The 13,354-nt window shown below is 56.2% G+C and overlaps 1 protein-coding gene across 14 annotated transcripts in view; it reads right to left on the bottom strand.

Annotated features, from left to right (window-relative positions):
• CAMK2B (calcium/calmodulin dependent protein kinase II beta) overlaps positions 1-13,354 on the bottom strand; it is a 144,734-nt gene that overhangs the window by 22,120 nt on the left and 109,260 nt on the right. For 8 of the 14 annotated variants that reach the window (XM_030551852.1, XM_030551855.1, XM_030551848.1 and 5 more), the window contains 2 exons: positions 3,999-4,039; positions 3,480-3,551 (listed from right to left, as the gene is read on the bottom strand). In XM_030551852.1, coding sequence (XP_030407712.1) covers positions 3,480-3,551; positions 3,999-4,039 — 113 coding nt within the window. The remainder of the gene's footprint in view (positions 1-3,479; positions 3,552-3,998; positions 4,040-13,354) is intronic. The other 6 variants (XM_030551849.1, XM_030551853.1, XM_030551859.1 and 3 more) reach the window with 3 other exon arrangements.

Genomic DNA, 13,354 nt, shown 5'->3' with positions numbered 1-13,354 from the left:
CTTGGGGTATGCTGAGCCTTTAATTCCACTTCTAACTCAACACTCGAACAATTAGAGCCGAGCTGAGCCCAAGCTCTGCGAATCACAGGTGGTGTGAGTATCACGATTCCGTTGTGCGGGCTGCAGGTCACAACCGGAGAAATGCCTATAAATGGAAGGATGAAATTGTTAGATTTCACCTTTTGGGCAAAGGTTAATGGAAACAGAGAAGTACTAAATGAATAGACGAGGACTGCTGGGAATTAAGTAGAGAAGAAGTAACTGGATGCCACAAACTCCCAGGGTCAAAAGGTGGGTGAAAAGGAAGGTCTGATGAAATTAAAATCTTTAGTACTGGGAAATCCACCTACAGCTGGAGGGTTGGCTGTCCACTTGTGGAGCTGGAATTATAAGAACATAAGGAAGAGCAGGGCTATCAAATAGGACAACTAAGATTTCTGAGTTTATACATAGCAAATAGGGTTAGCTTTGCTAAAGCTCTACTGACGGTTCCAGAGACAACAGCACGGGCAGAGTGGAAATGGCCTTTGTATCCCCGAATTTGGAATTAAGAGATCTAGGAGCCTAACCAATTTTGCAGCCGTTTGATGGCCAAATTGATGGGTGTACTGCTGGCACTGACGTGGAGAAGGGCTGTATGCCCAGCTATGGCTGTTATCCTACCTGACTTTTTACTGGGTGTAACGACAATTAGAAAGGAAGCCTTGGAAAGCAGGAGTGACTTATTCAATGAAATAGTGTTCTTAACTATGGAGAGAGCACAATTGGGGGTGTGTGTGTATATATATAGTAACAGTGTGGATTCCGGGGCGTGTCGGGACACTGGGCAATGAAATGGCAGATAAAGCTGCAAAAACTGCCTTACGAAGTGAGGAGATTGAGAAAACAGAACTTCAAAAGTTTGGTGAAGAGAGAACTTGCAAAGGAACGGGAAGAACTATGGTCCCAAGAGGAAAAAGGACAACGGTTCCATGAACTATGTCCCCAACCGGAGGATAATGGTTTATTAATAGCTACGACAGCTCTGAATACAGGTACTTCCATTCTTCGAACAGCTCGCTGTGGTCCGAATGGTAATTTATATTTACGAAACAAGCACAAAGACCCAGCTGAGCAGCTGTCGTGGTAACCCAGGGAGGATTCCACAAAAAGATTCTTTCTCAAGAACCGAGAGGCCGTGAGGTGAAAGACTATGCTCAGAAAGGACCAGTGAGAGCGCCGGGAAAGTGGGGCAGCCGTAAAAGAGAATCACTTCGCTTTTCGAAGGATACTGGGCTCGGGGGGGAGGATATAGGATTTTGATGATGCGAGAATGGCTGCTGCAGCATAAAATGAGAGGAGAAGAAAAAGACAGAACAGAAGAGGGCTGCAGAGTACGTAATCTGGAGTTTGGGCAGGCAAGGCCAGAGGAGGGGGCTGGAAGATGGAGAAGGGGAGCAGAAAAGGGAAATAGCAACAGGATCTGGGATCAAGTAGATGGCAGTTGCTAGACTTAGAGTCCCTGGTCTGGAAGCCGGAGGAGTGGAGGGGTGGCGGGTTCCCCTACCAGCCGCTGGGGAAGCAGCAGGGGGCCTGGCCCTTGAGCAGGCACACAGACAGTTGACCCAGTGGGACTCTGAGACCTGCAAGGGTAGGACTGTTAATGACCTGGCCGGAGGGCTGAGTCACACGGCGAGTCCAGGAGAGCGAGGGAGGGTGTGGTCGGAAAGGGATCATGACCTGAAAAGTACTAATCCCCAGACGTGGCCACCAGGAGGCACCCCAGTGGTGACTAACCCCATCACAAGCCGATATCACCTTCTGAACCCTACGACTGTAACCCATGCGCGTGCCTACGTTTGCTTGCTTTGCCCTTGTACATAACTCTCTCGTTTCCTTTTCCTACCTAATCAGTCTTTGGGATTGGCTACAAGCATCTGTGGTGGGAGATCTAAGGTGCACTGACCTGGGGCAAGTAACTGGGACTGGGGGAAACCTGAATATTGCGGTGATCCTCGGTGGAAGGAAGGGTCCGTCGATCACAGAGATACACTCACTTGGGTGGGGGGACAGAGCGGCGTACCCCAGGGGTACTGTTATAGCGCCCAAGGAGCTTGCACTGGTTGGTGAAATCTAAGCATAGAATTCACCATCCGTTGGGGGTTGGTGCCCTGGTGTTTAACAGTCTGCCCTGCTTTTGGTATCACGCTCGTGCGTCACCGCTGGGAGCGTTACACTAGTGTGACTATAAACTCAGGTGTAGACGTGCCACGAAGGGTTAGCCCTTAAGCGTGACTGGGAAGAGATGGGTGTTTCCTGTCCGCACTAGGATTTCAAGGCATGTTTGTGGACATGCGTTAGAACATGATCCGTGCTAGGGATACCAATGAAAACGATTCCAGGGCTGGACAGAGAAGGGGCACAGACAATCCTCCGGCAACAGGGTGTCCTGGAGAAACAGGCCACTCCAGGGGATGCAAACGCAAAGGCCTGCACGTTGCATTCACTGATAAGGGACTTTGCTCCTCCCCTCGCTGCAGCCCTGTTCAGTCTCTGAGGCCTGTCCCCAGGATTCTGGCCCGGGGCATTGTACTGTACAGCGGGGCATTGTACTGTACAGCAGGCCATTGCCTCTCCCTGCTTCATTTACAGCTTCCCGGTGCCCAGAGTGACCTGTCCAGCCTGTCCGGGACTTCCAGCCCCAGAGGGAGCAGCTGGCTGCAGATTAGGGCTCCAGGCAGCCCTACGGAGCCAGCACAGTGCGCAGGCTGCTGGACACTGCATCGGTCTTGCCTTCAAGGCTCGGTCTAGCCTCAAGCAATTGCCAACGGTGGCATCTCCCCTGCTCCTCCTATTCAGTCCCCTTGGCATTAGCCCTGGGGTGGCAGCCGAGGCCCCGCGCTGAGCAGGGAAGTGTCTGGACCTGGGTAGATGTGAACGCAGCTCACCCTGCCACTCCTCCCCTGGGCCACGGGAAGCTCTGGGAGGGCTAGAGCAGCTCCTGGGACACTCGCTATCCTGGGCCGAGGCCTGGGTCAGGAACAGCTTGCTCCCCATGCGAGGCCCAGAACCCTTCTCCCCAGGCCTGTCCTACCATCCCTGGGGCTGGGCACGGTACTGGGCTCCACACACTTACCAAGGCCAGGCACTCTGGGCCAGCTCTCCTCGACTGTGACTCTGGTCCTCCACGGGGTCTGCTATGGGGCTGGCACTCGCAGCACAGGGACAGAGGCCAAAGGCAGGGAGCACGTCAGGTGCCCAGCCGGGTGGGGTGAGCCCTGGCACCTGCCATTGGCTAGGCTAGTGATGCAGAGGGGCGGGAAGCCCCTCTGTTGTTTGAGCAGGAATATGCAGCCCTCCCCATCTGGCCGGATTGCCACAGGAATGCAGGAGGCTTTAGGGGGAACATGAGCAGGGGGCACCACTCAATCCCCCTGAGCCGGGTGGCTCGCAGGCAGCTGGGAAAGTGGAGGGGCAGAAGAACAGATAGACAGCCATACCAGTGCAGCTGGAGGGAGGGTTCCTTTCGGGCTGGTGACCCCAGCGCTGCCTTTGCTGCTGTTCGTCTGCGGCTGCAAAGGAGAAACGCACCCTGAAAGGCAGGCCTGAACTTCCAAAGCCCACGCTCCATGCTGGTGGCCCATGCTCCCCTCCACACCCCCAGACCTTTCCAACCCTATGGGGCAAGCAGGGATCCCCTGTATTATGTGGTCAGGCTGAGGCGGACATGAGCAGAAAAGCCAAGTGCCTAGTGTGCATCCAGGACTCCAGAGAAGGCCCAGATGTGGGTAGGAAACAGTGGAACTGGGGAACTGTCTATGGGCAGCTTTGCAAAGCCCTCCTGGACTGGGAGAGACTCCAGAGATTCGAGTTGTGGCTCCAGGCCAGTTAGAAGCTGTGAGCGGCAGGCCCCAGCTCGCCATGGCACTGGCTTGACAGGAGCCTGCACCACCGGAATCATTTCCCACCGGCCTCGGGATCTAAAACCGATCTCCCCGCAGCCCCAGCACGCTGCTCACCTTGCCAACATCGACCTTCTTGTTCAGTAAGCTCTTAGCTGCTGCATGGGGAGGGAAAGGACAGGGTTAGTGGCAGTTCCCCCCTTGCCAGCACCCGCCGTGCTGCCGCCTGCCCTTGAGGGGTGGAGAGAGGCCCCTTCAACCCCAAACCTTGATGGGTTATGTCTGAACACAGAAGGGGAGTGCCACCCCTTCCCCCAGGCGGGCACAGGGAGCCCCCACCTTCGCCGGCTCGAGCAGAATACGAGATGGGGACCCAGAAAAGGTCACAGCGGCCGTGGCAGCCGGCCCAGTTGGTGGCTGTTCTCTTCACGCGAGGGTGCCCTCGGTTTCCCAGCTCAGCAGAGCTGCCCCAGGCAGGCCCAAGTTTGGCCAGAGCACACACAAGCAGAGTAGGGGGCAGGCTTTCCAGGGACAGCGCTTGGCTGTCAATGATGTCGACTCAGAGAATCCCTCCAAACCTTCCTAAGTAGGGCAGCCCTGGGGTCTCTGCTCTCTTCCCCTGGAATCTGCCATGAGCGCCAGCCAGCAGGCTCCGCTAGAAACCCACTGACTCAGAATGTCTCTGCCCAGCTGAACCTTTCACTAGCTCCTTCCCCGGTTCCTAAATGCAGGCTCTGGGCAGAGGGAGCCAGCTGCCTCCGTGTGATCTCACGCTGTTCGCCTTTTGCACCAGTGTGATCTACTCTCGCCTCTGTCCCCAGGACCCTTCTCCCCTGCCCTCACACCAGCCAGGCTCAGTGCTTCTCCATCTCACAGCCAGTGAGCTGATAGCTGAGCAATCCCTCCTCTGCCCCAACCCTTCCCACGCAGGATCACGCCCTTCGAGAGCCAGCCCCCAGCCACCTACTGCCCCTCCGGCTGGGAGCTGCCCAGCCGCACACCACTGGGCAGCGTGGCACTGAGGCACAATCCCATTTCACTCGAGAGCACTTATCCCCACCAATCTCACCATGTGCCCACCAGGCAGGCCGAGGGTGTTCAGCCTGCGCTCCTAGAGGGGCACGTGGAGACACAGGGGTTAAGGTAATTCCCCAAACCTGCACTGGGACTAGAACTCAGGGATGATGGCCAACCCCTGCTCTAACCGCTACCCTGCACTGCCTGGGCTCCCAGCCCCCTGAGTGTCACAGCCTTGGCATCCATGGCCCTCCCCAGCTGAGGTCCAAACTGCAGAAGCTTCACTTGCAGCCCCCGCTGTGCTCTGGGTCCCGTCTTCACTGCCCTGCCCAGCCCTCCTGCCCTGGGGTCTCCAGCATGCTAGGTTGTGCTGCCTGCTTCCCTGCTGTCCCCTCTGGGCCTGGCCACCTGCTCTTTCGCACACACTCCTTTTTGCTTTCTGTGTTTTCCTTACTCCTTGGGTCCGAAGCTGCATTCAGAATAGCCAACAACTGTCCCGTGTCAGCAACGCTGCAGCCCTGGCTGAGAGAGCAGAGGAGCTGCAGGTCTGGAATGACAGGCATTGGCAGAGATGTGGGAACCCAGGGCTGGATACACCGGGGGTTGAGAGTCAGGATCAAGGGGCACCAGCAGGGCTGTGGGGGGAGCCCAGCGCTGAGATAGCAGGGGGATGGAGTCAGGATTGAAGGCACTGGCAGAGCCAGGGATGGGGGGTAGGATTAGGATAAAAGGAGGTTGTGAGTTGGGATTGAGGGGCACTGGCAAGGCTGGGGGGAGCCCAGGGCTGGGGTAGCAGGGGGCTGTGGGTTGGGATTAAGGGACACCGGCAGAACCAGGGGTGGGGGGCAGGACTGGGCTAGCAGGGGCTTTGGGTTGGAGTGAGGACACTGGCAGAGCTGGGGGGAGCCCAGAACTGGGCTAGCAGGAGCTGTGGGTCAGGATTGAGGGGCACTGGCAAAGCCAGGGGTGGGAGGCAGGACTGGGGTAGCAGGAGCTGTGGGTCGGGAGTGAGGGGCACCGGCAGAGCTGCTTGTGGTAAGCCTAGTACTGAAAGAGGTGGGCTGCCGGTCAAGACTAAGGTGCACTGGCAGAGCGGTGTGTGGGGACAGATTGCACACCGCCTGCCTCTATCTGCCGGCTTTTAACTGGTGCCATTTGTTGCTCATTCGCAGACAGAAACCCTCTCTGAACGCTACCTGAGCATCAGCGCTTGCCCTACGGCCCGGGGAGTAGGTGGAATGCAGGGAGCGCCGCCACCCGGCCCACTGCCCCACAGCCACCTCTGCCTCCCGTCCCCCAGCCAGCTCTGAGGAGAGAACCCGGGGAAAGGTTTGCTTACCTGACAGAAATGTACAGAAGAGGAAAGCAAGAGAGACAGGCAGGTGAGAGGAGAAGGTGGGAGTGGAGGGCAGAGGAGAGAAGAGAACAAAAAGAGGTGTTGATTCCGGCAGAGTGCAATGTTTCCGGGGAAGTTACCACTCACAGCTGGCCTGAGCACAATCACGCTGATGGGGTGCGGGGGGTGGGGGTGGGGGTGCGGGGGTCGGGGCAGACAGTAGCCTTTTAAAATGCCACAGCAGTGCAGAACAAGGCAGCTCTCCGCTCCCCGGATCGTGTCTCTCAGTGTCACCCAAGCCAAATTCTTTGTCATTCAAGCACATTGGCCATATTCCCCCCACAGTGCCCCCTAACGTTGCTGCCTCCCCCCATCTGGGGTTTGAAGAGATACTTGCTAGTGTCTGGTGTTCAATTTGACTTTGCCTCATGCAGCCAATTTCAAACCAGCAGGCGCATGCCCCCAACAGATCTAGTCTGCCGTGGCTTCCTGTCACTCTGCTGAGCCCAGGGTACATGGGAGGGGGCTGCTGACTGGTCCACGGGAAAGCGTTACCGGTAAGCATGGCCGTAACTACTACAGCTGTTCCCACCACTGGTGCATTTGTAACAATGTGGGTTACTGGGGGGCTTTCCAAGGGACAGGACCGACGCTCTGGTGCTTAGAGTATTTAGGGACAGGACAACCCCTGTGAAAGATCCGCTATGGTGCAGCCAGGAGGTACCGAGATAAACGCAGGGTGACATTCACTGGCCTGTGCCGTGCAGATCAGCCTGGATAATCGTCATCGTCCTTTCTGGCCTCAACCACGTGGAGCTCCTTCGGCCCTGGCAATAGAGGCTGTGATCAAAAGGTAGCCGGTAGCTTTCCTGGGAAACAGAATGGCTTCCTTGGCTCTGCAGCACAGATCCGGTGGCCGACAGCATCTGTCACTGGGCTGCACACAGCCATGGAGGGCACCCAGCCAGCGAATGTGGCCAGCTGTGACTCAGACGGGAGCTGTTCAGGTGCCTTTGATAAAACGCACCACGCGAGTACCTACGCTGTGCTGAAAAGGCTACAGGCTTGGCCCGTAGTCATGCTCTATGCGATGGTCTAGCTGGAGTCGCCCCAAGACTGGAGGACGAGTTACTCCAGAATTAGAAAGTGTCTCGTGGACTTGAGACTTCTGTGCATGGCCTGTGGGGGCAGAGGTCCCAGCTCTGGTTTTGGCAGAGCATTCCTCTCATCTGGAGAGTGAAATGGTCAGTTCTACTGCAAGCCAACCCCCTCGGCTGGGCCTGACAACACAGCGAGCTTCGCACTTTCCAGCTGTGCTATTAAGAAGGGTCAATATCCCTTGCCGAGGGAGGAAGAGGGGCGGAGACACGACTCACCCAAGCTCACCCAGCAAGTCAACGCCAGAGCTGGGAACCGAACCCAGGAGTCCTGGCCCCCAGTCGAGTGGCCCATTCCCTAGGTCACCCTTCCTCCCTAGAGTAAAACCATTAAGCACGTAAACTATGCCTGCCTCTAAACCGTCACTCTTCCACAAGAGCAGCTCTTCCAGGGCTGGCCTGTCCCCAGGGAGCTTCACCACACAGAACCTTGCAAATCGGGAAGGGGAGCTGCCTTCATCCCTTTCAGCAGAGCCCCCTGTGGTACCAGTAACGTCTGGCAGTCCTGGTGTCCTCCTGCAGGGGACAGCCGCCTGGCTGGGAAATGAGAGCATGGTGTGCGCTGGGAGGGAACCCAACCTCAGACTGAGATCTCTCATGGCCCCCTGGGCATGTCACTTTGCTATGGCTGGCTCCTGGACTGGCAGGGAGCCCAACTGAGTGTAAAGTGAGGGACTGCAGCTTGGTTTCCCAAGGCTCTGGACTGGCAGAGTATACAGTTCTGGGGAGGTGATGCATTCGTTTCCCAAAGGAGGAGGGTGCAGAACCAGAGAGGACTTAACACCTTAATGCCACCAAGGAGAACCCAACGCTGTGGGCTTATTCGTTATTAGCGACAATGGGAAGACTCTGGAGGGCTATAACCCTGGCGTGACGGGATTGGGTGCAGGAAGTGGCGAGACAAAGCCAGGCCCTTTGTCTATGGCTGAGGAAGCTGCCAGCAAGGCGGGTGTTCCGGCAGAGATCTCTTGCCCAGAGGGCAGGGGAGATCTGAACATTAATGACAAGAAGCCTTATGCACCGTGGGCAAGGCTTGTCTGGAGACAGAGGGGATGGAAGGGGACAAAGCAGGGAGTGGGGTAGAGATGATTTAGTTGGGGATTGGTCCTGCCTGAAGACTAGATACCTCCTGAGGTCCCTTCCAACCCTGATATTCTATGATTCTATGAACCTCATGGATGGAGGGGCCAGAAGCCACTTGCAGCTGCTCTCCATGTCCTGGAGGACGGTGTGTAAGATGAGGAGCAAAGGGACCCTTTGGGCCAACCCTTTGCCTAAGCCATCGGAGCAACTGCCAGCCACACCTACGATGAGCCGACGCGCCACAGCCAGAGCTTCTTCTGGAGGAATGGCACCAGACAGGACAGCAATGGAGGGGTCACAGGCTGTGGATCCCCCTGGAGAAGAGGGGAGCAGTGCATTCGGCACCAACTGCTTCCTATCAAGGCCCAATCTAGGATCCTGGAGCTGGTAGCGTCCCCAAACTCGCTTCAAGGCTGGAGCTGTCCGTTCAATACCACTGGTCATGGGTGGCTCATGGTCATCTTTTGGCGATCAGTCCAATACTGTCCAGTGGCCAGAAAAGGCAGCCCAGGAGGTTCTCCACAGGGGCTCTCTGCTGTGGCTGGCTCAGGGCCTGTTTGTATCTCTTTCAATTGCTCTGCTGGGTGGGCGTGGCTCTTGCTTGTAGTTCACTTGTCATCCTTGGCCAGTGACTCTATAGCCACTATCCACTATCTGACTGGCCCGTGTTCTTGCGAAGACCAGAGATCTATTATTCTGCCACGCCAAGCTAAGCAGCACCAGTCCCATTCCAGGCTGAGGCCAGAAACCCCACCACTCCCTTCTTGGTGTGGCAGCCCCATTTCTGCTGAAGCTACCGTTCCTTTCCAAACTCCTCTCCACTGCACAACACCGATTGTTTCCCCCAGTGGAGAAACTTGTGTGACTCACTCACTTGTCCTCCATGCTGCTGGATGAAAAGCCCTGACATGCTCTGCTCCGCTCTAGCCACCTGCTGCCGACTCCACAAGGGGCTGGAATGTGACTTTAACACAACGTCTTGTAGACAGAGGGGAAGCGAATCCAGAGACAGCACAGCCAGGGTAAGAGAGTTTGGAAGCTGCTCCAGTGTCAGCCATTGAACCATCGGAGCATTTCTCTTTTCAAACGCAGGTTGTCAGAGCTGGCAGGGCAGTTCCCGGGGTCAGGAGAGTGACAGCAACTTTCCACATCAAGCAAAATCTGTTTACGGGCAAGTGACAGCAATCTAGGTGCGTCTTCATTCAGGAGGTCTCATGGGTGTAACCAGATCAATTTTAAATCAATTTCATTACAGCCCCCTAATATATACCCCTGGGTGTCACCCTAAATTACCCCCTCCCACCGGCCTCTGCTTTTCAGATAGTCACAGGCTGTTCCCATGTGGCCCTCTGAGCCCTGCCATAGCCACCCGAGGCAGTGTCTCTCTCCTTGCAAGCTTCCAGCCCCAAGTACACTGTGAATGCCTATAGACTGAAGTTTGCATAGAGATTCAGGGCTTGGCTACACTGGAGAGTTGCAGCACTGGTGGTGGGTTTACAGCGCTGCAACTTAGTAACTGTCCACACCAGCAAGGTACATCCAGCGCTGCAACTCCCTGGCTGCAGCGCTGGCTGTACACCTGGTCTGCTTGGGGTGTAACGATTGCAGCGCTGGTGATGCAGCACTGCTCATCAAGTGTGGCCACCAAAAGTGCTGTTATTGGCCTCCAGGGTATTAGGAGGTATCCCAGAATTCCTGTCCACAACAAACCGGAAGAATGGCTGAACTCTGAGCTCCCCGGAGCAACTTATCTAAAAAACAAACACAGCTGCTCTTTGCTCCAGCGAGCGACGAGTGGAGGCAGGGGAATTGCTTTGGAATGTTCACAGCTGTTTGCTTGAGGAGAGAGGGGAGTCCATGTTGAGCAGCTGCTTATGTGGTCTGAAGGCTATTTAGGAGTGTATAATTTGCATTTAGTGAATAAGAGAGAGCTGGGGGAAGGGGTCAAAACTTTTAAAATGATTGAAGTTAGGTGCTGTGTATCTTCCAGTCCTTAGAACTTGCAAGGCAGGGAGCTGAGAACAGTGTCAGCTCCAAAAATCCACTCTCTCTGTCTCCCCCATGCTCCCTGTCACACTCCACCCCCCGCCCCTGTTTTGAAAATCACATTGCAGCCACTTGAACGCTGGGATAGCTGCCCACAATGCACCACTCCCAACAGCGCTGCAAATGCTGCAAATGTGGCCACACTGCAGCGCTGGTAGCTGTCAGTGTGGCCACACTGCAGCGCTTTCCCTACACAGCTGTATGAAGACAGCTGTAACTCCCAGCGCTGTACAACTGTAAGTGTAGCCATACCCTCAGGTGCCTCCTCTTAAAGTAGAGGCAGGAAATGCTGGCACCAGTCTGCTCTGAGGGGATGGGCTTATAACCAGTGCCAGACACAGTGCAACACGTGGGTCAGTCACTGCTCCCTCCACTGGAAGTGTTGGTTGGATCCCAGCCAGAGTTTTGCACGGACATTAACACAAGCTCGGGTGGATGTGTTTCTGTCACTGCCATGCAGCTCAGGCTCCTGCATGCAGGGCTGGCACCAGCGGACACAAAGCAAAGAGCCCCACCTCTGGGTTGGGTGGACAGATAAAACCGGACAAGGCTCTGGACCATGCACTTGGGTCACACAACCTCATGCATCATTCACCAAGTTCAACCTCCAGGCCAGGCCAGGGGGAGAAGCGGGCGGGAGGCCGTGGCAAGCAGAGAGCCAGCATTCACAGGGAAGAGCCTTTGGGATGGAGGTGGCATGGGAAGGGGGGAGCCTGTCTGAATGCCCACAGATCCTCCTTATGGGTAAGCTCTCCCTTATCTCCAGCTATCTCCTTTCACTAGACTAGTCAGTCAGCCCAGCCACTTCCAGACAGCCCCTGGCACGCTCAGGCGTGTTTCCCCAACACTTCCTTTAACTCGGGCTCTGTTTTTCCTTCCGCAGCACTGCTGAACCCCAAGGCACCTGTCATTGACAGATGCCTCCTGTCAGGCTTCCGGTTCCAGTGACCCTTGTGCTCCCAGACCATGGAAGAAAACGATGGGAAAGGCAGAAAAAGCCACTTCTCCATCACCCACCAAAGCCGGGGACTGGTCCCCAGCTGTTTGTCGAGCCTCCCCCGGTCATCTGCCAGTGCATTGCAGAGATCAGTGCAACAGCAGCACCCGGGGCAGTAACTGAGTCCCTTTCACCTTCATCAGGAGACAGCCTGGGCATCCTCATACAGGTGCGCACCCAACGGGCAGCCCGTATCAGACACTGTTGCCAAAGCCACCTCTTCCCCCGGCTGCCAGGTGCATTCCTGCTCTGTGCGGGAGCTGTCAATATCCACCCGCTCTGCACTCAGCCGGCCAGTGACTTCACCGCACCAGGAAGAGGAGGAGGGCGCAGGAGAGGGAAAGGTCTCTGCACTGACATGCCGGATCAGTGGGGGGAGGGGGGATAGAGATGCCAGAGGAGCAGAGTTAACCGAGCTCTGGGGGCAATACAGGAATGCCTGCCTGCGTGGCTAGGGGACTGCAGACAATGGCCGTACCAATCGGCAGCTGCTCTGTGCACAAATCTCCGGGAATCTTGCCAACGCAGCGCGACGGCCACACCTAGGTTGGACGTTCACATCGTGCTCCGGACACAGGCGAGCTTCAGGCAGAAAGGCAAATGGGCCCAGGTCAAAGCCTGTCTCCAGGCCCCATGTGCACCAAGCCCCTTGCAAACCACATTTGGAAATGGATAGAGGGGAAATTTTCAAATGCCTCCAAATGACTTCGGAGTCAAACCCCACTGACTGGCAGTGACATGGACTCCCAGGCGCCTGTGGGGCTTTTGAAAATGAGAGAGGCTCCTAAATCACTTGGGTGCTTTGGTCAATTTCATCTGAGCCCATTTTCAGAAGTGCCAAGTCCCCCAGAAAGACAGTGGGCTTCAGGCTTCCGCGGCCCAGAATCTCAAAGCCTAACACCCACTGCAAGCAGTGAGAGACAGGCACCTATATAGCTTGGAGGATCTGGACCCTAAGTGACTTAGGAGCCTTTGTAGAGGTTACTCAGAGGCTCTGCTTAGCCATGACTGGGGAGCAGTGCGGTGCATCAGACTTGCATAGCCACACTGGAGACATTCCCTGTGCCATAGGCCCTCTGGGAACTTACTCCCTGACTGCCAGGCAGGGGGTGCCCCCAGACCATGGCACAAGGGAGATCTCCTCGGAAAGGAACTTTCCACAGCTCCAGTCTTTCCATTTTAATACAGCGCCACAAAGCAAACGGGTGGTCTCTGCTCTCCCCCCTCACTCCCTGAAACACCACCCCCCAGTGACTCTCGCCCAGTACGAGGGCCACTGTGGGTTTCCGCCCTGCTGACATCTTCCAACTATCAGGGGTGCTTCTGGCAGGCGTCTCGGGCTGCCCCTCTGCACAGAGTGAACGTCAGACCTTAAGCACACCCAGCACCTCTCTGCTGTCCGCTTTCTGGAACCACGCCATCACACACCAAAGTGTGATGGGCAACTCTGTTGCTATGCCGGGGGGCGGTGTTCACGCCTTATACAGTGGGCGATCTGCTTGCCTGCTCCCCGGGCTTTGGATCATTTCATTGCTTCCCGTTTCGGCCCCCGACTGTGGAAATTGGGAGGAGGAATCCCAATGTGGCAGCCATGGCAAACCAACCGACAAAGCTTGAGGACGGGAACTTCAATCCCAAGTCAGGAACAGAATCTCTGGATACGTTGGGAAAGCAGACTGGGCCTTCGCTGCCCTGAGAAGCCACCAGTGTAGGATATCAGGCCAACAGCCTGGACGATGCAAGAGGGTCCGGAACCAGGCATGACCCCCTGCCTGACACTGGTTGCAGCTGGCATGCATGGCCCTTGCCTCCTCCTGCTCTAGGGACCGATCCCAAG

This window comes from Gopherus evgoodei, chromosome 2, assembly GCF_007399415.2.
Source record: "Gopherus evgoodei ecotype Sinaloan lineage chromosome 2, rGopEvg1_v1.p, whole genome shotgun sequence".
NCBI lineage: Eukaryota > Metazoa > Chordata > Testudines > Testudinidae > Gopherus > Gopherus evgoodei.
Note: the sequence above shows the minus strand (reverse complement) of the source record. Positions and strands in the feature narration are given on the sequence as shown.